This window comes from Polyodon spathula, chromosome 6 (genome assembly GCF_017654505.1).
Source record: "Polyodon spathula isolate WHYD16114869_AA chromosome 6, ASM1765450v1, whole genome shotgun sequence".
In the NCBI taxonomy this organism is placed as follows: Eukaryota; Metazoa; Chordata; class Actinopteri; order Acipenseriformes; family Polyodontidae; genus Polyodon; species Polyodon spathula.
Genome location: NC_054539.1, coordinates 5,921,529 through 5,949,488, shown reverse-complemented (window position 1 = coordinate 5,949,488; position 27,960 = coordinate 5,921,529). Strand labels below are relative to the sequence as shown.

Here is a 27,960-nt window from a genome sequence, read left to right as displayed (position 1 = left end):
ACAACAAAATCAGGCTGACACAAACAGTTAACCGATAGCAAATCACCAACACACAGGAATTTGTTCACTGCTCCTTCTCCTCTCTCGCCCCAGACTAGGCAGAGGCTTCCCTTTAATCTCTCTATCCATGCCTACCTATTCATTGCCTGCTCATTCACACGCCTCAGCTTTTCTTACAGTCCTAGCGTTCTCATACAGGAAAGCAGAGGCACTGGAAATTAACCTTAGAAATGCACATTTCTGAGCAGGGTTCCACTATGTCACAGTGCGGCTGTTTTACAGTATCTGCTTTAATGCTGTGGCATTTCCAAGCTGCACAGCCTCTCTGTTTCTAAATGTGCTTGAATAGATTTGGTACCGATGCTGAACAAAATCAGGAAGCTGAACTTACCCAAACCGGGTCTCAGTCATTCTTTTCCTGATGGTTACAAATACGGACACAAGGAGTGCCATTACAATGACGAAGCACAAGGCCCCCAGGACGATATAGAAAGAATCCGGGCTTTGGGTCACAGGGGTGGTGGATGGAACAAATGTTATACCTGAATGGTAAATGATTGATAAAATGAATACGGCATGTTAGTAATAGCTTGCATACATGCACAACGGTTTCATGAGCAGATTGCATCCAATGCATATTGCAGCATGACAGCGCCAGGAATGATACTCATTGGAAAGCTGCAGTGAAAGCAGTGGTGCACACGTTTATTACACAAAAATACACTAAACACACAGGATATGACGGCCAAAATAAAAGGTTCACTCGCCACAACTCCACTCCTCTCCTCCACTCAGCACAACCTCTCCACTCACCACCAATCCACCCCTCTCAACACAACTCCACAACTCCACTCACCACAACTCCTCCCCACAACTTCACTCTTCTCACAACTCCTCTCCACAACTCCTCCCCACAACTCCATACCGCTCACAACTCCTCCCCACAACTCCACTCCTCTCACAACTCATTTCACCACAACTCCACTCCTCTCACAACTCCTCTCCACAACTCCACACCGCTCACAACTCCTCCCCACAACTCCACTCCTCTCACAACTCCTTTCACCACAACTCCACTCCTCTCACAACTCCTTTCACCACAACCACACCGCTCACAACTCCTCCCCACAACTTCACTCCTCTCACAACTCCTTTCACCACAACTCCACTCCTCTCGCAACTCCTTTCACCACAACTCCACCCTCTCAACTCTTCTCAATACAACTCTACTCACCACAACTCCACTCCTCTCTCCACAATTCCACTCAAACAAAGTCTTCCTCCTCTTTTCATACATGTGGCCATTGAAATAGAAATTAAAAAAAAAAAAAAAAACTAAACATTTTTGTCAGACAAGCCAAGTGAAAAAAAAAAAAAAACATTAAATACACAATAGGTAGTGCTGATGTTAATGTTAAACAAATCACAAACTACAGTGCCAACCCACAGGCGGTGCCAAAGCCAATGAGATGCTTCCTCTGGTGACTTCGCCCAGTCAGGACTTGAACCTTCACTCGCCTGGCTGTATGACTCACCCTGCACACCACACGGCTGTGCCTTTACCAGGAGAGACCTTGGGGGGGAACCCTAAGCGAACAAAATTATATCTATATATAATAATATTTATAGTATATACAGTAGAAAAAAAGTGAGGATTAAGCAGAGGAACATTGTATCACCAGCCTTCTATGTGCCTCTCAGTGTTTGATTATCACTGTAATAGATTTCTTGTGCTGAACTTACCAGCTCCAGGTACAAACACCACTACGGCTTTACTCAGAAGACCTCTTCCAGCTTTGGTAATGGCAGCCACTTGAACTGTGTAAGTCACGTTGGAAGCCTGTAACTTGTGCAAGGGGATTCGAGCTACGTTCTCAAGTTCCTTGAAGATCATCTAAAAAAAAAAAAAAAAAAAAAAAAAAAAAAAAACAGGAGCATCAGCATACTTTACTACAATGGAGATAAGGTGCAGGCTACTTCATCAGGAGAAACTTCATTTTGATTGCCAAATTCAAGAAACAAATACTGTTTATAATATCATATACACAGGGGTCTGTCTTAAACAATGTCACATCTACCACAGCCATTCACTTCTTTGAAAACCCGAATGTAAACCCTGCCAGTCTCAGCGTCTCTAAGATCACCATAACAGAGATGCATGTTGCCTTAGACATCAAGGACACAGGAGCACTTTCATTTGAACTCAAAACATTTCATTTTTACATCTTTCTTTTTTTCACTTAAATGTCAAAAGCTAAAAGTATAGTTGAAATAGATTTTGCCATTTGAAGAAAGATTAAGACTGAAAGAGGAAGGTAAGAATGTGAGCACCAAGTCTGTGTGGCACGAGGGAGAGCATGTGATACCAATGTACCCGTAGTGCCTGACCAAGAGCGAAAATGACTGCTTTGGACAGAGACAGGAAGGAAAGAAAGAAAGCACTGCAGTATTGAGAAAGCCTGCTAGTGTCTTTGTGATAAGAGCTGTAAATGGCTGGTACCTGTTACGCCAATACGAGACATCATATAGGAGGCATTTTTATAAAACGCACTCCCATATGGAAATGCTGTAACGCCGAGAGTCATCAAGAAGTACTATTTAAACCCCCGTAATATTGGGCCCTATTTTATATCAAGGAATGAAACAATTGTATAAAATGAGCAAGAAACAGCTAATGATACAGTCACATGAAGGGACAGCTGCATTTTTGTAGAACTATCCTTTTCTCAAAACTTTGTTGTCAATGTTGCCAATTGTACAGCTATGTACCGTATCACTATTTTTCTTCTCCTGTACCAGGTTTTTGTTTTCTTGAGCTAAGTTATTACAAGTGACTAATCACATCATAGCTAAATCACCACACACACACATTCCCCAGCTATTCTGTTATTCTAAGGCATGTTAGTCACAAGTGCATTTAACAATGTATACGGTGAAGGATTAGGTGTTTCTGAAGGCGACGACTGGGGCCGCATTCCTCAGGCCCATTTTTTAATTTTTTTATTTTCCATTTGGTCGCATAGGAGTCAGCTGACCTTGTCTAAAAATGGTCATGGCGGCATCAGCTCCTGCAAAAGGAAATGTACCACTTTTTGTACAACATTCTACTGTATCACAGTCATTGCCAGATGGGGTAGCCCTACTTTTATTTGTAGTTTTGTTATTGTGTTTTATATTCCTTTTAGCTTTTGCCTTTTGTTTGTGATATTATTACCTGTGTGTGTATGCACCCAATAACTCATTTACCATCGTTGGTACTGGAGTAACCCAGCAGCCCAGTGCCACCTTGTGGCAGAACTAATAAAATACACCCCTGCAGGGTTTTAAAAACTCAACTTACTGTGTTGTGTCCAGTGAATTCCCCACCCTCCAGAGGACTGAATACTGTTTTTAAATGAGGAAATGCCTCCCAAGATGGAATCCCTTTTACTTGGTGATCCAGGTGGAATATAGCAATACAATAACCTCTACTCCCAGGAAAATATGAAAAACACCAATTATGCCAATAGCACGCACTCCATAACAAAGGTTGCTTCACACATTAGTCATCTAAAGCAAATGGCCTATACTATACTTTGTTTAACACCAAGGGTTTTGTTGCTTAACTTGTCTGACTTTTAATATTGCAGTTATCTTTGCTGATCTTGCGGTCTGACTCATTTCCACAACGGGGACTGGCAGAACCAGAACACCTCATTCATGCACTGGTCGTGATTCTTCTTCTCTGAACATCGTGCTTGTAACCAACAAAAAGGACACAAGCACTGGCACACAGTGAAACAGGGATGAAAAAGACCAGATCACTATGATCCATTCCAGGTTTATCCTATGAGCTACAATAGACGCTGTGTGTGGATATCACAAGCCAGAGTGTGTCCAATTAAGCTCCCAGTTTCTGCTTCCTTATTTCCATCCCTGTTCTGGGAATCCATAAGATCATGCTAAAGGGTTAAAGTTAGATTTAAGAGTGTTGGGTCATAGTTTATTGTTGCACACTCACTGTATAAATATTTATGAGCATCGTGTTATTTTATGGCTCTGGTGTTACTTCACTTGATACAGATAAGAAAACTGCAGTGTTGCTTGTGTGTTTAAATAACCTTTAACATAGACCATAGTGTACAACATCCACCCTCCTAGAGGGTGAAAGTCCAATACAGCAAGTAACTAACTACAAAATGATAATTTTTAAATGTTAACCGAAATGTATGGGCTAATGGCTGGAGAATGTAAATCCTAACGACATAACTGGGTGCAGCTACTAAGCAGCAAACACTCTGTCCAGTAGGGCTTACAGACGTGATCACTGGTCACACAAGCACAAATAAGAGAAGGAAGCTGAACTATGACACCGAATGGGGGGAACATACGAGTCAGCAATTCTATTTTCCACACTTCCAATACTGAGGACAGCAGTCATAAGACTGACATTCTCAGAAGAATAGTCTACCAAAAGAAAACACAACAACAACTACAACAGAGGTGAAGCACGCTACAGTAAATACACTTCTCCATTCATGTTTAAAGGAACTCAAAACACACACAATTCCAATAAGCATTACAGGGCTGTATCTGTGTCCTTGGTGACCTCCCCCTATATTGATGTATGGAGAGTGAACAATAGGGAAGGTATGCAGGGCCTGGTTTTCATTACAATGACTAAAGGAGTGCTAGGCATTTTAATATAGAATGTGGGGATTTACCCTCTTAACATACACAATTCAGAATGTCCTTAATTGTATGGAACAGTGCAGACACCAATACTCAAAACACCCACACCTAGTGGAGTATAGTAGCAAGACTCTGCACTCGAAGATGGAAATAACATGGCTTGTAGTTGATTTCTTGGGTGCATTAAAGCTGAGTTGGTGTGATGCGTGTTGCTACTTACAGGGTGTTCTCGTCCCTCCTCGTTGATGAGCACCTCGTACTCACTCAGGATGCCATTCATCTGCTCCTCTGCTGGGCTCTCCCATTTCACTACCAGACTGGACCCGTTAAGAGCAACTGAAACACTCCCTGGGGCTGCAGAAGGGACTGGAAAACAGAGAGTTACGACATGTTAAATACAGGTTGTGTCATGGCATGGGCTTGTGTTTGTTCCTCAGGCACTGGCATCCTGTATTGTAGAAGGATCAACGAATGCTGCAAAACATCAAGACATTTTGCACTCTCATTTCTTACCCAGTGCTAGAAGGCTTATTGGAAGGAAGTTTGTATTCCAGCAGGATAATGACCCTAAGCATTCTGCAAAGCCTACAAAGGAATTTCTGAAAAAAGGTAGATTACAGTTATGGATTGGCCATCTCAATCCCCAGACTTGAATCCCATTGAGATGTTGTGGATTGACTTGAAGGCTGCTGTTGCAAAAAGGAAACCAAAGTCAATTGCAGAACTCAAAGCTGTATGTGTTGAAGAATGGGCAAAAAATATCCCTGGAAAGTAAATACAAAAAGTGAATTTCAAAATACAAAAAAACCCCCCAAAAAACTGCAAGCTGTAAAGGAAGCAAAGTGTGGGCACAAACAATACTAATGTAAGGATGCCCGAATACGTCAAAGTATGAAATTAGTTTTTGAATGTTATTTTTCATTTTATGCATGTTATGTAATACTTTGTTGTTTTATTATTAATTTATATGTTTCAATAGAACAATTACAAATTATAGAAATCACTTTGTGGTTTCTCATTTTTCTTAACTGCCAAAATACTTCTGTCTGCGACCAATATATTTGTATGTATGTGTAAATACAGTGCTCCCTCGTTATATGGCTCTCGGATATAACGCTCCTACAGCATGTCCCCCAATTCCCTACTCCCATTCCCTCTGCCCCTCTCCCGACCCGCTCTCTTTCTTGCACTTGGTTTGCTTGTCTGTGAACTACAGGCAACAAAGGGTTATTTTTTCTTGTACGATATCCCAAGATTGAACTTGATCAAGACAATGAATAGTTGTGTAGTGAGTATGAAGCCCCTATCTCAAAGTTGTCTTTATCATTTGGAAACCAAAAAGTCCCCCTTTACGACATAACCCACTGACTGGCTGACTGCATCTGCTTTTTGGAAATGTATTGCTGTATTTGCATTTTATTAAAATTTGTTGGGTACATGACACAGAATTCTGTGTAAATGGAACCTCTAATAACTTGAAGTATTTAGTAGCAATATGAAATATAATATAAAATGTATGGTGCATGTGTTGAAATTTTACCTAAGGGAACATAATAAGATAAGTACAAAGAAACTAAAAGACCTGGTCCCTCAATAATATAAATGAAACTGTAGCCTGGCACACCCAGGATAGGCATGCTCTGAGCACATTTTTATTGCCTTTATTTCAGGACAAAGGACAAAGGCTCTAGAAATGTTTTATGAAAAGCAATATCCGTTAAACAAACTCTTTGGAACCACAGGAAATTTAAATGCACCAAAAGTAGCTCAAAGAAAAAAGGTAAAAGATACCTCGATCCTTTTTTTTTTTTTTTATTTCATCGTCTCCCACATTGAACCCTTCAATATTACTGGCGTTAAACAAACAAGAAAAATGATCAGCACCTCCTTCAGTGGTATTAGTTTGTATCCAATAGCTGGGCCCAGACCATCCAATCTCATTCATACAGGATATGCTTATGTTGTATGATGTCATAGCTTTCAGCAGAGTGATGTCATTTTGATAAGGCGGCACTGTGACGTTGAAACGATCAAGGGAACTGGCATTGTTGGTTTTACCCATCGGACTCTGTATTACCTACAAAAAATGAATAGCATTAACAGGGTTTAAATCTATGTAAATATCTGCAAATATTTTGGTAGGAATTTTAAAGTGTACACTACGTAACACAATTTTTGTTCCTGGGTAGTAAGTGTTATTTCCTAATTGCTTATGCCTCAAAAGTATAGAACATGGCTATTATTCCCCACAAACTGTGCTTTTGTGACCAGGAAAGTGATATTTCAAAATATCACTATTTCCAATGGGAAAATGGGCAAATGTGAGTCTTTTCGTTCACATAAAGTCAGAAAAAAACAACATATGAAAATACAGTATAATTGTAAATCTCTAAAAACTACTCGCTTCTAAATCTTTTGTAGTCATCTTTGTATTACTTTAGTATAAATACATGTTAATTTGGATTCATATTTTGTTTTTTTCTGACTTTATGTGAACGAAAAGACGCACATTTGCCCATTTTCCCATTGGAAATAGTGATATTTTGAAATATCACTGTCCTGGTCACAAAAGCAAAGTTTGTGGGGAATAATAGCCATTTTCTATACTTTTGAGGCATAAGCAATTAGGAAATAACACTTACTACCCAGGAACAAAAAACTTTTTTTTTTGTTACACAGTGTTATTACACAATGTCCATTGTTATAGTTTAAATGCCAAGAAGACTGCTTGGAACACTAATGTAACTACTCCTTCCTGTAACCAAGTGGTTTATCCGTTAAATTGTTGTGTTTCTCACTTTCCGCTTGCTTGTCAATATACTTTGCTAAAACAAAATATAAAATACATCTGGAAAAACAACATCAAGAACAATAATCCTACTTGCATGGTAATATGATTGGAAATTCCACTGCTGTTACTGCCGAGTGGAATACAGTAAACCACATGCACAAATGGAGATACTCTGCCTTAACAGAACTGTGCAAAACAGTAGAGCCTACTGAAGTTAAATACAAAGCTTGATATTGTCCTATCTCAGTAGCTAAGCAAGACTGGGCCTGATTAATACTTGGATGGGGGACTTCCATGGAAAATAAGAGACTGAAGAAAAAGGCCAACTAGAGAGTCACTCTGCTCTGAACCAGAGCTCAAATAATACTCCAGCATGGTGCCAGTAAAGGCCTGCTATGCCAGCCTGTCCACGCTGTCAATTAAAAGATCTCACCAGCTTTCTTCATGAATACAGGTCAATATAATCCCTGAAAAGAGAGGCAGGACATTCCTGGCATTGAGATGCTGGATCCAGTGGATTTACTCATCTTAAATATCTTTAATAAGAGAAAGAACTAGAGGCAAAAGGACAATATCTTCTTTCAAATACTAATACGAACACATTGACTTACAGAAATCTGGCAGACGCTGAAAGGAGAGAACCCATCATGCCCAGGAATCCACATCAGAGATATGCTGTGAGCGGACTGGTGAGTGACGCGCAGATCTGCCGGTGGGGATGGAGTCTCTATCAAATGACATGCTATTAAAATAACAGTTTATAGATCTCTCATTGACTAACAGAAGCTGATTAACATGTGGATCTTATCAAGAGAAACGCTGTCTCGCACAAACCTTTAATATTAATGTGAGCTTCCTTGGATGTGGATACTCCCTTATTATTATGGGCTTCACAGCTATACTTCACAGGCTCATTTATACCTAAAGAGAGAGGGGAAAGATTTCGACCACAAGTTGGGGTTTACACAGAAAGAACAAGCAGAATTACATTTCAATGAGCAGCTGGACCGTGGCATTCTCCCTGTGATTATCAGATACTGTGATATATTGAAGTCTATTCCGAACAGTAGCGGATCTGAATAGCTGCATCTTTTGTGTGATTAAAGGAAGAGAACTTTCACTTTTCTGAATTGATACACAATAGTTTTTGGGGTTTTTTTCCTATAATTTCCTATAAGATAACTGTAAGGCAGAACAGTTTCTCTTAAACCCTCCAAACATTTCCGAGACAGCATATTTAATGTATTTTTATATTTACAAAAATAAAGTAAAATGGCAGGTTTGTTCCTACTTAAAATATTTAAACAGTAACACTGCTCGCGATTCAGACAAGCATTATGATATCATAGTTAAAAACACTTAACAGTATGTAACTCATCCCACTGAACAGATTTGTATGCTACAACATTAACCTGCAAACTAGTATGCTGACATTTGGAAAGAACAACTTCTGCTTTGGGATTATGTTAAAAACAGCTAAAAGTATAACATTTTCCCACATTTCTCATTAATAGAACAAGTGAACAGGGATTTGATGAACCCACATAAAAGAAAAATTAAAGTGTTTTTTGCCTCTCTTGAATTGGGCTGTCTGAATTTTACTGGTAGCCTCTGTTAGAGCCAGTTTTAATCTTAGTTTCTATAAAAACTAAAATCTGGCAGCAAATGAAAGTGTGAATGTGTAGACAGAATTCCCCCATTGGTCTTTACGGAAGAACTAGTTTCTTTATTAGCCAAATCATTCATCAGAACTTCTCAGTAAATGATTTCATATAAAATAATGTATAGCCTACTCAGAATTTTTCAGAATACCTACAGTATTGTCATGGTACAATAACAAAGTAAATATCCAGTCTGTCGTTTTTTCTAACGCAGCTTGTGAAGGGGACTTTTTGTCAATACATTCAACAGCTGTCAATCAGTCACAATACATGATCTGATCAAAACTGTAAATTGAACCAGAAGGGTGAACTTCTGCTAGAACTTGGGTTACAAAGAACAGACATATAATAAACTATTAAAAGTTTATACATGATAGGTATAAATACAGGATTTAGGAATTAGAAAAACAATGAAACTTAACCCCAAGCCCACATCAAGCACTTTTTTCATTTTAACATTTCCTACTGGCAACTTCTGCAATCAGTATGCCACTCTGCAAATAAGGAATGGGAAAAAAGCAGCATGTATAGAACAGACGTTCAAATGCCCTTTGCAGTTTCACTTCTGCAAATCACTGGTATTCGCAAGGGTGGGATTCTTTTTTCTGAGGAAGGGTAAGCAAAACTAACAATGAGGATTTAGGGCTTGCTTTTAACACCCTTTAAAAATGTCCAAAGTTTTAAACCTGAAGTAGTTTTGAAAGCAAAAATCCATGTGTCTAGGAAAGAGCAGAATAGCCCCTGCAGTGTTGGAAGCACTGAGTCTTTCTGTTTACTGTGGGGGACAGTAACATTCATTCTATTATATGCACAGTGGATATAATTGTGTGCATGTCTGAGTTACAAGAAAATCCTATTAAATTTGCCTAGTCTGTTTAACCTAGAATGGCATGCACACATTCACCTTTAAGCACCAAGACTCTGCTCCAAACAATGGCCGCTCTAATTATTTCAGTTATTTTCAGTGTAAAGTTCATGACACAAAGCCACCGCTAGAGTCACAAACACGTGCAAAACCCTTTCACTGCAGTGGAGGGTTAGCTCCTGTAAAAATGTGTGTATTATAGTGTACCAAGTTTGCTTTACTAAAACCATGTACTTTAGTTATTCACTTTGTGCCCACAGGGCTAGCACTGATACATCTCAATAGTGCAGCACTAATACAAAGACCCAAGTAGACCATACTCAGTAATAAAAATACAACAATTATTATACATCCAAAGTAACACACAAAATACACACTCACACATACACAATTATATTAAATAATAAAAGATTTTTATATTTTAATAACAATTTCATTACAACTAAAATAAGTTCACCTCAAAACGCAGGTCACATTGAACAGCAGTTTTAAACCAGCAGAGGCTTGATAATGATGCAATGGAATCTGGAAGGGCATTCCAGAACCCTAAGGCTGTGCCAAAGAAAGAACAACAACACAACTGAAGATGAAAAGGACTGACGATAAGAGCGACTCTGTGGAGACTCTCAGCCCAGGTCTTTTACGAGCACAGACTGTACTCTGTACACTGTAGAACACAGTGATGCAAAACTTATAGAAATGAACAAGAATAAAGCAGGACCTTTAATGGTTTAAGAGAAGTGACTAAGAAGGGTATCAGTAGAATCCCAATTCCAGTCATTCAATACAATCCTACAAGCACATTGTTGCACTGACTCAAGCTTCTTACGATCGAATTTTTGAAATGGGTCCCAGACTAAACAGTTGTACTGTAAAACAGGTCAAATGCATATTGGAGCGGTTTTCCTGGATGGGGAGATATTCATACATTTATCTTTGGAAATGTTCAGTTTCAAATAATAATTCCAAACCAAGCACAGACAACATTGGTATCATGCTGAAAAGCCAATGAGTCTGTTTCTGGATTTATAATTGTTTTATAGAATGTAATTTAATCTGCAAACATAATAATGCTGGTACATTATGAGTAGTGTATATTTGCCAAATCATTAACATACTTTTTAAACAATGGGCCTAAAACAGACCCTTGGGGAACAACAGATATCACTGGTAACTTAGAACAAAGTTGTCCCAGGACAGCAACACTTAATTAACGCCCCACGAGGTAAGAAGAAAACCAGCCCAAAGTGCCTTCACCAAACCTGTATTAGAAAGTTTTGATAAACAGTACTACAGAAAGTTAATACCATGATTCAGAGCAACAGAAAAGCGGCCAAAATGACTTTTTTTTGTAAAAAATAAAAATAAAAAAAATACAGGGGGAAATAATATGTCAGGGGGAAATGCATGTCAATCATTTAGGAAATCATCAGGCTTAATAATGATAATAATAATAATAATAATAATAATAATAATAATAATAATAATAATAATAATAACAACAATAACTAGTAAGAAACAAGTAGGGTGCATATATTATAGGAGCTGCTAAAATTAATGATTACACTGTGTAAATACAGTATAATCGTAAATCTCGAAAAACTACTCCCTTCTAAATCGTTTGTAGTCATTTTTGTAATACTTAAGTATTATATATATATACATGTTAATTTGGATTCATATGTTGTTTTTTTCTGACTATGTGAACGAAAAGACACACATTTGCCCGTTTTCCCATTGGAAATAGTGATATTTTGAAATATCACTGTCCTGGTCACAAAAGCAAAGTTTGTGGGGAATAATAGCCATTTTCTACACTTTTGAGGCATAAGCAATTAGGAAATAACACTTACTACCCAGGAACAAAAATTGTGTTACATAGTGTATTTATTATTTTAGTGAAATAACAGCATACACTTAGCACTGTAGAAAATGATTTGTGTATGGCTCTGAATCACTAGAGAGCACTCAATGATGGTAAATGTAATAATACTAAAGACATTCTAAAATTCAATGACAAACACGGTGGGCCTCATGCACTAAACAGCGGTAAGCAGTTTACCATGCAGTAAGCCTGTCACTGCGTGCTTTGTACACTTGCTATATTCACTAACCAGCGGCAAAAGACTTTGCTCGCGAAATGAATTGCATGGAAAAAGATACCGTGTGTGAGTCATTAACACACAATTAATAATGGTAATCCATGGAAATGTATTCAAATTACTGCGAGGGAGGGACTTGATATAAAAATCATATTTACTTAAAGGTGCTAACTTTCCTAAGTGGCTCAGCGTGTATTAAGTTTACCGCTTATTGAAACCAGGCGGTGTTTGTCTAAATCACAATATAAACAAAGCAGACCACAAGTAGTGCTGTGTGGGAAACATGATAAACGCCTATATCTGCTTTCAGGTACTGTAAAAAAAAAAATTCCAGGATAAATGAGTGCCTGTGTTCCACAGAACACTAAAAATAAAATGTCAAATATAGGCTACATAGGATGTATTTTGTTGGTTTTGTGGATTAAGAGGGTAATATTTTACCATACGGTGCTGTAATACTGTACATAATGACATGATTCTGAAAATGCAACTTACCAAAAGATAACCGCACGTGAATTGTATTACATAATAATTTCCTTTATTCAGATTCCAAATGTATTGCTTTCTCAATGCAAGATGCATTGTACGAATAGTCAGTGCTGTATACAATACCATGATGTACTGTATTTTTTCCATTATGACGTTGTACTGCTGAAACGGCCAAGAGACAGTTGTGCTTTTAACACATGAATTACACTGAATTATTTTGGCCTTGAAAACATTGCCATTTTTGTCATGGAAAAGACAACTGCTAGTACTGCACTAATTGTGACTTGCCTGTGCAGCATGTCGAAATCACCGGGTAACCAACTGGAAGGTTAAAGTTTCTTAAAAGAGAAAAAAAAAGAAACAAACCGCACGCTTGCAATACCTTCAAAAGAAACACATTTATATTGAGCTAACTTTTGGGTACAGGAGTACCTTCAAAATAAACCAGAGGGGGATAAAGGTGAACAAATACATATTTGTTTTCAGTTAATTATTTTCAGTTTCCCCGCTTTGACCGTCTCAAAGCAAGACATTCCCGGGCCGCCTCCCCTCATCCTACGGAGACCCACTGAAGATGCAGCTGGTGCCAGCTGGTGCCTCCTTGGTCTCTGTCATTCTGACAAAGTCAGAGCCAGATTACCTGTCCTTTGGAGTGCCCACATACTAAAATAAAGGGCATGCAATGCGTGCAGCACTTTGCATGCTATGATGACTGGCAAATTAATCATTTAGCTCGCCTTATTCGTGCATATTATTATATTAGTGAACAGAGCAGACACGCCTTCCTTTTTGCGCACAGTATGGGTTTCTCTTACCAATCAGCATTTCGGGTAATTTACCACCGTTCAGCGCACAAGGCCCATAGTCTATTAGGGCCATGCTTTCAGTGCATTAACTCCAGTCTTTAGTTACCTGCCTTTTTTTGAAAGTGGTAAAACACCTGTTAACTTTTCAAAACTAGAACCAAACAACTCAATAAAACAATCCCAGTTCTCTTCAGCACTCAAGGGGGTTTGTTTCACATTTTCTAACATTATCATGATTTTGTCTTCTTTCAAAATGAAACACGGAGCTGCACCAGATTGCTACCCAGTCATAAAGAAACAAATTTGAATCTTGTGCTGGCCTCAAAATCAACAACAGCTTTTACTCCAGAACTGCATGAGGCCCTGTGGTTTGAGATCCATTCAAATATACAGGGCCTGCGTCACTGATCTCCAACAATGTGGTGCACTCTTATTGGCATCACAGACTTGACTTGGCAGTGACAACTTTGAAAGTATGAAGCAAGGCTTTGGTTTCCATTTTAAATGGAAGCTGGGATGCAACTTTTGTTACACAAGTTGGATTCAGTCCACCCTCTGGTTTCTGGAAGCACATTAGCAAGCAAACTGTTTATTTATTTGCGCTACAAACACAGAGGAACTAATATGTCGATTCACTATAAAATCAGCCAAAAGTAAACTGGCCTGAAGGAAAGTTCCCACTATGTAAGCATCTTTTAAACTTCTAAAAGGTATTAAGCAGCTCTGTGCCTTTTTTTTTTTTTTTAAAGCATTCATCACTTTTATCAGCAATAAATCTAAACTAAAACATCACCCTCTGGATTCTTCATGAAATAAATCTATATTTTAATCTTCAGGCCTGATTTGTGGTTATCGGGAACATATGTTGGTGCTTACAAGCGAACAGACAACAACTGACCAGATTTACTAAGCTTTTGCCATGCTAAAAACAAATGAGTTAAATAAAAAAACAAAAAATGCAAGTTTCAGAACTGTTAACAACACTGGTGTGCGTAGAAGCCATTAAAATAACATTCGGAGTTCTCAAGTCTAGTTTTGAAACCATTAGCAGTTTTCTTATTTGCACTAGGGGAGAAAAAAAAAAAAAAACTTAGTAAATATGTCTTAGTATCTATTACAATCCTTCACTGGAAGCCCCAAGGCAAGGGTATTCTCCTACCTCAAGTGTACCTCCCTGCATTAAGAGTCACATTCCACATCCCTCCCCCCGCCCTGAGCTGCACAGTGGTAAGTTCCATAACACCATAATGAATTCTGTCAAACCTGATGCATTATAGATATACAGGTGGTAGAAACACTTTGAGAAGAAACTACATGTTATAATGATGAAGACATAAATACTCCTTGATAAGCATTTAAAGGTCAGGATCATTTTTATGTCTGTGTTTCTTGATTCTAGACATGGTTGAGGGTTAATGTTATGTATTCTGTTGTGCCCAGAGTAAGTACCCTCCAGCTGAAGTGTGGGGACAGCCCTTTATGTTTTGTGGAAAGAAAAATAGACTGAAAAAAGACGATTCAACAGAAAATAAAACCTGGCCTGGAACTTTTGACACATTGACCCCTCGGTACTAAGGTCAAATACACCCATTTTAATTATAGCACCACTATCCTTATAGCAGCTATTTCATAACAAAACAAACAGATAATACAAGGATAACTGGTAGGTTTTAGTATATCATCCAGTATTATGATTAAAAAAACGTGCACAAAATATCACAGTTTTTGTTATTTGGTCATTTCTAATAGCTAACATTGCCATGACTACATTATTGTAACCCGAGAGTACCATACTATCCTCCATCACATACCTTTAGGTTTCTCTACATGTGTTTGGCTATGACCTACTTTCCACTGAATAGAACTCCTGCCATATGAATTAAGGAGCAGTGTAGTGGGTTGGTAGCTGAATGAAGTGTTTGTTCCCTGCTATTCCCCCTGGCACACACAGTACAGTGCTGTGAGCAAAATAAAGTTCAGCACCCAGCAGAATCCAGCACTGCAACCCTCCTCAAAAACCTGCAAACACCTGAGGAAATAAACAGAGTTCGCAGAGCTGCTAAAAGTTACACTTGTTCAGCAGCTGCGTTTATGGTGGTGGGTGAGGGGTGGTGGGGTGTACATTGACTACCCTATTTGTAGAACAAAACAAATTGTAGATTGAAATGCTTTGATTTCCTTCTACTCTTAATTATACCGGGGCTGAACAAACATACAAACTCTTCCATCAGTAGACAGCAGGTGCTCGATTGGGCTGCAGTTACTCATGCTACCTGAGGAACGTTGTGGAGCATGTTTCACATATTTCCCTTGGAAGAATGTAAGCACCTTGCAGACTCTGATCTGCCTGGGATTCCGACAGTATTGTAGAAGGCATTTCTTATTTTTTGACCAACCGCTACATGTACAAAATGGAATTATGTCAGATTGAAATGAGAAGGGCATTCTGAGTCTCACAATGTTCTACTACATAGTTAGTCTTGTCTGCAGCATCTTTGATCCCCCACTCCCTATTTGAATCCCTCAGGCCCAAACATGTGCTAACATTTATGGGGCCCTGGCCCCTTCTTATCTCATCATAGGACTAAGTTACAAGGCAGGAAACTCGCTGTGCCCGCATCTGCACTGCTGAAAACCTGAATTAAGAGTCAACTCATCTTACTGCTTAGAAAAGCATGTACTAAAACAAGAATGAAAACAAGAAATGCAGAAAACCCAAACACGTTTGTTCTCTCACTGTAACAACATTTCAATCAAGGCCAGCCACGATTCTCAGCTGCAAACAGAGTGGAAGCTACAACAATTTAACTCTGAACAGCAGTTTCAAAGTCAACCTTAGAAGACCACACAAACATTCAAACATACTTCACTTTCTTATAAGCATGTAGATCTTATAATTTATGATGAAGTGTTTGAAGATATGTAGGGCCTCTTGTAGAGTTTCTTGAAAGTGTTAAACCTAGCTATGTAAAAAGAAATACCAGACAATGGGTAAAAGGGAAATGTGGTCCTTAATGGAGAAATGTCCTCATTTGTGACTTTCCTAAACGGACTCCCTATCTAGAAAGTGTAGTGAAGCATGGATATATGAAAAGATATATCTGTTTTTTGTTGTTTGAGTCCATAAAATGTGCAACATGGCCTGAAGGGCTGACTCCATGGGATGTGCAAGGTGGGAGTGTGACCCATTTCTCCAGTTCAGCCTGCAACCAGTGAGGTAGACATCGAGGGTAGCAGCTATGAATCCCACCAATGCTCAAGCTGAATGAGGTATGTATTAAATCTGTTACTTTAGTTTCTATTCTTACCTTGCACGGGCAGGTATGAGAGAGATATAGAGATATCGTGCTCGATCCTCACGTTGTCGCGAAGCCAGATGATCGTTACTGGCTCAGGAGGGCCCACGGCCTCGCAAGTCAGGTTAAAGGGGGTGTTCCTGGTGACATTCAAGGACTCGGGTTCCTTGATAAATGCCGGGAGCCCTACAGACAAATAACAAAAATATAAATACAATATATATAAGTTTATATATATATAAATATATAAGTTTGAGTACATCTGCTTGAAACCAGGTTTTTCATGATTATCTATGCTTTTAACTGTATAAACTTGTCTATCAATGCTTAATATTTCATTATATGATACGTGTACTTATATAAGCTGATAATCATAAGTGAATTGCATTCAAAAATTAAATTTTTAAATGAAAAAGTAAATCTTGTCAATTTCAATGAAATGGTCACCCAAAGCAAGGGGATTTCAGTCTGAAGCCCAAGTCAGTTAAAAGTCTGAAATGTGTATAACACGGTGTTAGAACACTGGCCTAAGTATAAAAGTGTCTTTGTTAGACGTTCTCTGAGTTAACTAGCATGTTACCTAATTAACCTTTTGTCACCAATTATTGTTAACAGGTGAGGGTCCATGATTACTATAAATATAGGTAGCATAGGCACAAGTTTGTCATTCCTGAATGTAAGGGAACAGAAAATGACAAAATACGCTCAGTTAAGCAGAGAAAAAAGACAGTCTAATTATTTTAAGAAATGAAGGTCAATTTTTAAGACAAATGGCAAGAACTTTGCAAGTGTCTGCAACTGCTATGGCCAAGACCAAACGATTTGAAGAAACTGGCACTCATTAGTACTGAACAAGGTCAGGCATGTCAAGAGTGACCTCAGAATGAGAGAACAAGTTCATTCGAGTCACAGGTCTGCGAAGCCGGCGATTAACTGCCCTTGAAATACAAGCTCAGCTAAATGCCACTAGAAGTACAGATGTTTCAATATCAACTGTTCAGAGGAATAAGGAATAAGAGGAAGAGACTTGTCTGGGCCAAAAAACACAGAAACTGGATGTTTGAGGAGGGTAAGTCGGTCTTATGGACCGATGAGTCAAAATCTGAAATATTTGGGTCCAACCGCTGAGTATTTGTAAGACGCAGAGAGAGTTCTGCATGTGTGGTTCCCACTGTCAAGCATGGAGGAGGCAGTGTCATGGTCTGGAGTTGCTTTGCTGGTGACAGAGTTGGTGATCTTTACTAAGTCCATGGCAAGCTCAACCAGCATGGCAATCATAGCATACTTCGGAGGCATGCCATTCCATCAGGATTACAGCTAGTTGGGCAGTCCTTCATTCTTCAGCAAGATAATGACCCGAAGCACACCTCAAGAACTATCTGGCGAAGAAGGAAAGTGAAGGACAACTGAATCTAATGACCTGGCCTGCCCAGTCTCCAGACCTCAATCCCATAGAACTTGTATGGGATGAACTGGACAGAAGAGTCAAAGCAAAGCTACCCACAAATGCCTTACATCTCTGGGAATTGCTGCAGAAGAGCTGGGAAGACATGTCGGGTGATTTCTGCTGAAACTTGTTAACCGAATGCCTTGTGTTTGTGAGTCTTTTATTAAGGCAAAGGGTGGCTATTTTGAAGAATCCAAGATTTAGAGACAATTTTCAATTTTCTTGAACATTGTTGATACTCCTTATGTTTTGTTTTATATACTGTAACATGTGTTTTCATTTTCAAGTATTTACAGAAACGTATACAACGTAAAGCATTGTCAATTATGAAAAAAACCTACTTTCCAGCAAGTGTACTCAAACCTTTTACTGGTACTGTGTATATAAAATATTCACAAATTGCCCACTGACTAACTAATTTCAGGCTTTGCCCACTGCTTCTCGGCCAGAGTCCAAATCACTCCTGCTGTTCTTTCATTCCAGTTCTGAGTGACAGGCAGACCTTTGGAACAAGGAATTAACACAAAAAACCCCACTGACCCTTGCGTAGTACCATCAGCAACAGCCGGATAGGAATCGAGATATATAAAACCAATGCCACACATCGAAACAAAAATTAACATGAGAAACTCCACTGACATTTGCATTTAAAAAGGACAGCATTATTAATAACGTAAAAACCAATAACAATAACAACAACAATAATAATAATAATAATAATAATAATAACTAGAACTGCCAGGCAGTTTTAAAGCTTCCAAGCTCAGTACAAGTTGAATATTTTGGCAAGCTTGTCAGCAACAGATCAGTTTTATGGAGTAGTTTCATAAAAAAAAAAAAAAAAAAAAGAAAACCCTGAAAATACCGCATTATTTCATTATCTCACGATACTTTATAACTTTTAACACCATAGTAGCCATGACCCGATCTACACACTGTAAGGAGTTATAAGCTGATTTTACATTTAACCTTAAGGACAGTTCAAAGGTAACGATCAAGGTAATTTTTTAATAGAGCATAGATGGGTTCCTAAATGTGTTCTATAGTAACCATTAACCTATATACACTCTAAGGAGTTATAAGCTAGTTTTACATTTTAACGTGACAGGTCAAAGGCTGCAGGCAAGGTCATTTTTGGATAGAGCACATGTGGTTTCCTATATGTGTTCCACAGTAACCATTAACCTATCTGCACTTTGTAAGGAGTTATAAGCTAGTTTTACATTTGACTGAAGAATTTGAAAGGTTTTTAAAGAAATGTGTCAGGTGACCATCTTGCTTTACGCACAAACACCATTTTTGAAAAAGTCAATTTTATTGACACAGATGATGCATGTCAACTTTGATTTAATCAACTAAACCGTGTTCAACTGAAGCAGTTTTAAATTTAGGAACGAAATATAGGTCTGACCCCCATCTTGTTTTTTGAAAACACCATTTTGCTATATTTGCATGCCACTGTCCCCTGGATGATGCCTACCAAGTTCAGAGTTAGTTGGTTAAACAGTTTTCAAACAGAAGCAGTTTGATGTAACATTTATTGCTGCAACTTGAAGCGGGTTTGGTTGCTGATGACATATGCAAAGTTTCAGATCAATTAGTTTACCGGTTCCCAAGAAGATTTTGAAAGGTTTATATATAAATCAGTATATAATGAATCAGTGCCAATAAACAAGATCAGCCAGGTTCAATCATTGTTCCAGTTTTTATTGCATGCAGGACACATACCTTCGACTTGGATCACGATAGGATCGGACTCAGTAAGTGTACTGCTGACATTTAGTCTGCATCGGTATTCCCCACCGTTTGAACGCTGCACGTTCTTCATGCTATGGAAAAATACATCATAATAACTGTGTAAAAACAACAAAAACAGTTCCAGCCATTTACTTAAAGAGAGACTTAGGGACCTTGTTCATAAAGCATTGACGGAAATTGCATAGGATCGGACTAACTATGTGTCTGTCAGTGTAAGCAAAAGAAACACTTGTCTACCCGAACCAGATTCTTGTAGATTTAGTTTGGACCAACTGTAACAGCAGCAGTTTTTTTTTTTAATTTTTGGTGCCAAAATAACAACCAGTCACCGTTGACTTGGCTTTGCATGAAACACAGATGCACAGCTATTCCTGCATTACCTTAAGGTTGACAGTGTGGTTAAAACCCCTTTGTCCATCGCTTGCAAGTAATTTAATCTGGTTTCCTGGCTGACGACCACTTCCTGTCCATCCTTCCACCACTGGATGTAAAGATCCAAGGAAACGTCGTAGACATCGATGGAACAGTTAAAGCTCACGTCCATCCCCTCGGAGAGATGGATGTTTCCCACAGTGGGCTTGAATTTCAGTCTTTCGATATCCTTTTGCTTAAGGTGAACGTTTGGGACTTTGGTGGTCGTGGCCAGTTGACTGGCATCAGTAATGTGGTGTGGCTTGATATGAGGTGCATGGGAGATGTCAAGCGAAAGAGCTGGGTCATCGGTTTTCTCAGCAATACCTGGAAAAAAGAAAAACTCCCAATTACTGCCTTGAGATTATTATGCTTCATTCTGCCAGAATTCCCCTATAAATGTTTGCTGTAGTATTCCATGATAAAACAAAAGCAGAGCCTTCACTAGTCCAACAAGCTGAGTCCACAACTCGTGGCCTGGCCCTCGATGCCCTCAATAACTCTCAAGAAACATCCACACAAAGTATCTTCCCACTTGGACCCTTCAGCAGTGAAGCTTTTTGCAAGCTTTCCAATAGTGCTTGTGTCCACGTTGCATTGGGTATTGAGATATGCAACAGGCTTTAACTTGTGATCAGCTCAAATAATTTGTACTGTTGCAGTGTGAATAAACATATCCCAAGATGTCCTCAATCAAAAGAATATTAGTTAATACATGTTGACAGTCTCTATAATTATTATTTTTATTCTATTTTTATTCATTTTTTCCCAATTGTCTCCCAATTTTTGGACTGTCCAATTATTATTCTCCACTGCAACCCCCGGACTAACTCGGGAGAGACAAGGATGAGCACACATGACCTCCGAAACGTGTGCCATCAGCAGCCTTTTTTTTCACTCTGCAAGCCTGCCTTGCAGCCGTCTCAGTCATTCCACTACGAATATCAAAACACAGAAACATTTGCAGATCAATCCAGAAAGGTATTCAAAAGTTTGAAGCCTCATAAGCATTCATAAAAATAAACAACTTGGTGTAAGCGGAAACAAACTGCTCCAGCAATTCAACACGGGGTAGTCTCTTACAAAATGACAGGACAAACAGATTTCAGAAACAGAAGTTTGTCTATTTATTTAAAATGATTAGTCGACAGCAACCACTGCCCAAGCAGTTTTTACTCCACAACTCCTTCCCACATTCTTAATAACTAAAGACAAGAGCCATTGCTGCAAACCATTGTACTGCATGGCTGCAGTCATCTCAAAATGCACAGCAGGGCATAAAGGAAATTCTACAAATTCTTATTTAATAAAATAAACTGTTATCATAGGAAACATGTTGCTTGTGCAGGAAACAATGCCTCTCAGATATTTTCATACTTCAAAATGTCGTGTTTTAGAAAGCAAAAGTACTGATGATAAAAATAATTTAATTCCCAAGCAAAAAACTGTGTAATCATTTGATTTCCTCATTTTCCTCCCCTTTTTAAACCTAGTTTCCATTAAAAGCCTTTCCATTTTCATTTGGCAAGTATAAAGGAATGTATACTTGTGTTCCACTAATTGTACACTAAACTAGAAATGGCACACTAAAATAGATGGTGTATCAGATACCTCTTATTGAGAATCATAGAATACAGCAGTGAACGCACTGTAAAGACACTGGGGTCTGAGTGGCCAACCAGCTGCAGAACTCAACTAATTGGAAAAATTCCAATCTGTCCTTTTTTGCTCACCTTTGTATAGAGACAGCCCTGGTGAGGAAGGTGAATAACTTGTTGGCAGGGTTACAATATGACTCTGGTACACTAGCAGTCCCAAACTACAGCCTTGGAAGGGTGTGTTCTATAGACTCTGCTGGGAGAGTAAAATTAAACAAAACACTAATTCAGCTTAAATGTACCTTGCTGAATGTGAACTTTTTTAAGAAAAAATGGCCATTTCATAAAATGAACATTTCAGATATGTGGGACTTTGTATTATCATTTCACAGTGATAGTGATGTTGGTATGTATAGCTAATTGAAGTTATTGTTCGTTTTATTTCTCTCCCCCAATTTAAAATGTTATTTATCTTGCTAATGTTAACCCTCTGACACCGTCCCTAAGATTGTCTACTTTAGGTGGGATGGCATTAGGACCAGTATGGTTTTTTATTTTTTGTTGTTGAAGGACGTAACCTTCACTGTGTTTTGCTTACTATTCTCTGCTTTAGAATACAAGTTTGTTGATTCAAAATATAAATCTTTCAGTGAATATGTTAACTTTTCTACTTGCAAACCACTTACCTTTTGCAACGAATTCTAGTAAAGATAGACTGTAGTAATGGATTTCTACTTATTATATTTTTTACAATACATTATTTGGACTGCTAAACTCAATATATTTTACATGTGTTGTATATTGCAATATTGATAGTTATTTTTTTAAATGACACAGTTAAGTAATTCAAATGGTTTATAAAAAATTGTTTCTTAGAATATAAAAAAAGTTTTTCTATCCCAGGAAAATGGGCAAAAATACCATCTTCTTTAGGCATGATAATTGTAATACAGCATTAGTGCAAGAATCGCATCTAATTGAAAGTGAAACAGAGAACCTTGAAAGAGGTTGGGTGGGTCATGTATAAGCATCCTGTTATAACTCTAAACTGAGAGGCACGTTAATTCTGATTAGCAAGCGTTTACAATTTGATTTAATTGATTTGGTACTAGATGACGACGGGCAGATTTATAGCCATTAATATCAGATTGTTTGATAAACAGTTGATAGTAGCAAACGTTTATGCACCCAACACTAATCAAGCAGTTTTTTTTAACACTGGTTTTTATCATTTGAGCAAATGGGGAGATGCACCTATAATATTAGGTGGAGATTTTAATGCAGTTATGGATGAATATGTGGATGAGATCTATTTTTCCGAAATATAAAAAAGATAAACACAACACAACACTTAAAAATATATGTAAACAACTGGATCTTGTAGATATATGGAGAGCTTTTAACCATTCATAGAGAATTCTTTTTTTTCCTCTGCACATATAACATTTTCAAGAATAGATTTTTTTTGTTTCAAATTCTATAGCAAAGACATATTAAAATTCCAAAATTGATGTAATTCACACTTCTGACCATGCGTAATATCAGTCACAAAGAAGTCATCATTTTACAAGCACAGGCAAAGCAAATGGAGATTTAATAACACTTTTGTTAATGATCTCATATTTGCAGATTTCATTAAAATGCAAATAGTTGATTTTTTAACAGAACTCCTGAAATTTCTCCAGATATTTTATGGGATACCCTTAAAGCTTTTACTCGAGGCAGAATTATACTCTGCAAAAAAACAAACAAATCAGCCATATTAGCTCTAGAAAATAGCATTAGAGAAGCTGAAGGCAAGTTTCATTCTGATCATTCTTCTAACTACACAGAACTGTTTAAGATTAAATTCCAGTTAAATAACATACTAAAACCCAGATAACTGAATTTAAACTTGAGAGAATCAAACGGCGTTACCATTTTTTTGGAGAGAAATGTGGAAAACTTTTGTCTCAATCATTAGGGAAGATTGAAAAAATCTCGTCATGTACCAGCATCAAAACAAAAGAATCTCGTCATATACCAGCTATCAAAAAAAAAAAAAAAAAAAAAAAGAAAATATAATACCTGGCCCTGAAGAGATTAATAATACATTCAGATCATTCAATGGCAAATTGTACACTTCTGAAAAAAATCCAACAATTGAAGAAATAAATAGCTTCTTTAACAATCTGAGGTTACTAAATCTTAGACAGACACGAGATGCTGGATGCTCCATTTACTTTAAAAGAAATGAGGCAAGTAATTCTCTGCCCAATGGGAAAGCATCTGGAGAGGACAGTTTCTCTATAGAATTCTAGAAAATTAATCAATCAAGTTTTGTCCCGTATTTTGTTAGAAACCTGTAAGTATGCATTTCAAACTAAAACTCTCCCTGAGTCAATGCATTTAGCAAATATTACTCTTACCTCAAAACCAAAAAGACCTTTTAGATTGTAGAAGTTATAGACCAATATCGCTTGTATAGTGCGATTTTGTAATAGATGACATCATACATCCTGCTCATGTAGGTTTTTTGAAAAACAGGTTTTCGACAAAACATATTCGTAACTTGTTAACTTTAACTTTATCAAACAAAAGTAGTGATGGTCCTATGACGGCTGTTTCTCTAGATGTTGAAAAAGCATTTGATAAATGAGTGGAATTTCTTATTTTCTGCTTTGGAAAATTTTGGTTTTGGGGTAAATTTTCAGAAATTGCTCAAAATATTGTATAACAGGCCTCTTGCTAGAATCGTCACAGGTGGGGTTACATCTGATCCAATTAGAAAGGGGTTTCCATCAGGGATGTATCTCCATTGCTATTTATAATTGGATTAGAACCTTTAGCTGCTCACAGCAGGCAAAATGACAGAATTCAAGGAATAGGCGCCCCTAATTCTCGTCAAAAAAAATATGCCTTATGCAGATGATATCCTGTTAACAATACAAAAAAATGAGTCAGATTCATTGCCAGTAACATCTGATACAATATCACAATATGGAAATTTGTCTGGATAGTATATAAATTGGGTAAAATCTGAAGCTCTCCCGATATCTAAATCCTGTTTTCCTTCACAACTAAAACAATATAACTTTACTTGGACCAGTAATGGAATTAAGTATTTATGAATAGTTATTAATAGAAATATGACCATTAAATTAAATATTATACCTGTGATAAATAAAACAAAAGTTAAATTGAAAACATGGAATAAATCACAACTCTCAATCTGGGGAAGAAGAGACATTATGAAAACGGCAATAATGCCAGTTATAGCATATCCCCTTTCAATGATTCCTTTAGGAATTCCAAACTGGTATTTCAAGCAAATTAACACTTTATTTTCACATTTGTTATGGAATTGGAAAAACCTAGGCTCAAAATAGGCAAACTCTTTTGTAGCAATGCAAATGGTGGTTTAGACATACGAAACATGTATTGGTATCACCTCTCCTATCAAAGTAGGTTTATAAAGCATGGCTTTTCACCAACTTATGCTAAAGATCCAAGTGGGATTTGTTAACTACAAAATTTAATTGGAAAAGTAATTTGTCAAGATGTAGCAATGCATGGCCCACCCAACTTCCACAGATTCCATCTTCCATAGATTCCACCCTATATTATCTCAATGTCACTTGCTTTTTAAAAGGACTGCAAGTTTAATAAACTCAGGTAAAATGCTATATAGGCCTTCTGGGTTATGGAACAATCCATCCATTTCTTTCAATAGGAAAACTATTTATGATGTTGATTGGAAGCAAGGTATAACTGTAATTGGTGATTTATATTTTAATGGTATTCATATTTATATTTCCCCTCACTTAGATTGTTAAAAGATCAATGTACGATTCCATTGCACACATCTAGAATGTATAATCATATTAAATATGCTTTAATGAAATTGCTAGACAAGAATCTTTCTTTTCCAAAAATGAGACCTTTGAAATATTCTTGACTAATAGCAGAAATTATATACACACTGCATCAAAAATGTATGCTTTTATCAGAGATAATATCCTTAGAGTCTGTAAAGTAAAAAATGCTTACAGGTTACATTCTCAGGAGAAAGACTGGTCCAACATATGTAAGACTGTTAAAAGTTCATTTATCAATGTAAAATTAAGATCAATTCAATTTAAAATTGTTTTAATAGAATATATTATACTCCTGTCAAACTACTTAGGTGCAATGTCTTAATCTAATAATTGTTGGCCTTGCAATGAAGAGAACGGCTCACTTGTCCATATGTTATGGACCTGTACAAAATGAAGCTTATATTGGGAACATATATTCAATCATATATCCAGTATTTTAGGTTTTTGTTTGAATAAATCACCCTAAATGGCTTTGCTTGTTCTTACTGAATACCACAACTTAAACAGAGTTCTAACCCAGTTAGTGTTAAGTATGTTACTTACTGCTAAAAAACCTATAATGTTGCAATGGAAAGAAAATGAAACACCACCACTTACTGTGTGGAAAAACATAACACTGGATGTTCTACTATTAGAAAAAACACACTATAGTTTGGAGGGAATTAAATGTAAATATAAAATACTTTGGTCAGATGCAATCAAATACTTAACTATTGCTGACATGTAATTCTCAAGAGACTTATTTATTTAAATTGCAATGTGTTGTATTTATTATCTAATTTTTTTAAGACACTATGCTTTTTTTGTACTATATTTTGTATTATTATTATTATACAGTGTGGCAATTTGTTTAGTACTGTATTTTAAGGTAAAGATCAATTGTATTGTATGTGTGTTTTGTTTATGTGTTTTAAATTAATAAAATCTTAATCTGAAAAAATATGTCTCACGTGTTTTAAATGCAATAATCCTGGACAGACTGGTCCTGAACATCTGGCCTGTGATTAATTAGAAAAAAAAGGCATAGCGGTCACAGTCACAGATGTGTATAATTAGGTTCATATATTAACCTGGAATGAATCAGTCTCACTTCCCCACTAGAGTGGTCCCTGGTCTTAAATAGCATTTAACTACTAAATAAACGCTTAGCTTTGTTCATAAATACATACATATTTCTATTTAGAACACACGTTGCAGTTACTGAGAGTCAGTGCACACAGCATGGGGGTTTGGGGTTCCGATTGTATGCTAACAGTTACTTATAGAATAAACATTATTTTGTGATTAAGCAGAGTTGAAATAAATGAGACAACGGCAAGTCAAACAAGATGCAACACTGTTTCCATATCACCGAATAACTTTCTTCAGCGGTGTGAATTAAAGTACAATTAGCAACTTGCAACATTTACTAACCAATTTGCAAGTTACGAGAAAAGAAAAAAAAATGAAAACATCGCTAAAACTTCGCAGAACTGCGAAATATAAACCATTTTGCAAGTTGTAAAAAAAAAAAGAGGGGGGGGGGGGGGGGGGGGGGGATTAATTAATGTATTCATATAGGCTACCCAATACATGTTCACAGATGCAAATCCGTTAAAAAAATAAATAATAATAATAAATAATTAATTAATTAATAAATTAATAAATAAATAAATAAAACTTTTCACTGCTACAATTAATATTGGCATTACTTACAATTAATGATCTGGCATTACCCTTAAATGAATAAATGTCTGTCTGGGAATGAATGAATGAATAAATAAATAAATAACTTCGTTTGATCAACGTTTGTCAGCTCCCCCCGAGTTGGAACTTTAAAACAGCTGTCTAAGCAAATTTGTGAAGTCCGAAAACTGCAAAAACCAAAACAAAGTAAATATGTATTTAAAAATAGGAAAAAAAAAGAAATGCAATCTTACCCGCTGTCAGAGTTCCACACATAATGTAAAGAATTAACGAAGTAGTCCAAATGTCCATGTGAGACTTCGTAGTGCAGAAGTATTCCATGTTTCTGTCAAGCACAAGAACAGCATCTAGCGGAATTTAACGTGTTTTTTTTTTTTTTTTTTTTTTTTGTTTTCCAAAAAAAAAAAAACTTTAGTTATCAAACACCGCCACATACAACTATACTAAAATACATCGTTTGAAACTGTAACGAGGAACAGCGGAGCAAGAGATGTTTGGGAAGCAGGCTACACAAACACGGGA

General features: G+C 37.2%; 1 protein-coding gene across 1 annotated transcript in view; it reads right to left on the bottom strand.

Moving 5' to 3' along the window:
* Positions 1-27,960, bottom strand: part of LOC121316724 (tyrosine-protein kinase Mer-like) — a 36,930-nt gene extending 8,970 nt beyond the window's left edge. Inside the window, exons 1-10 of the mRNA XM_041251838.1 lie at positions 27,672-27,960; positions 20,267-20,624; positions 19,857-19,957; positions 16,694-16,867; positions 8,297-8,383; positions 8,074-8,189; positions 6,556-6,748; positions 4,892-5,037; positions 1,744-1,894; positions 392-542 (exon numbers count right to left, since the gene is read on the bottom strand). Of these exons, the coding sequence (XP_041107772.1) occupies positions 392-542; positions 1,744-1,894; positions 4,892-5,037; positions 6,556-6,748; positions 8,074-8,189; positions 8,297-8,383; positions 16,694-16,867; positions 19,857-19,957; positions 20,267-20,624; positions 27,672-27,759 (1,565 nt within the window). The 5' untranslated portion in view covers positions 27,760-27,960. The remainder of the gene's footprint in view (positions 1-391; positions 543-1,743; positions 1,895-4,891; positions 5,038-6,555; positions 6,749-8,073; positions 8,190-8,296; positions 8,384-16,693; positions 16,868-19,856; positions 19,958-20,266; positions 20,625-27,671) is intronic.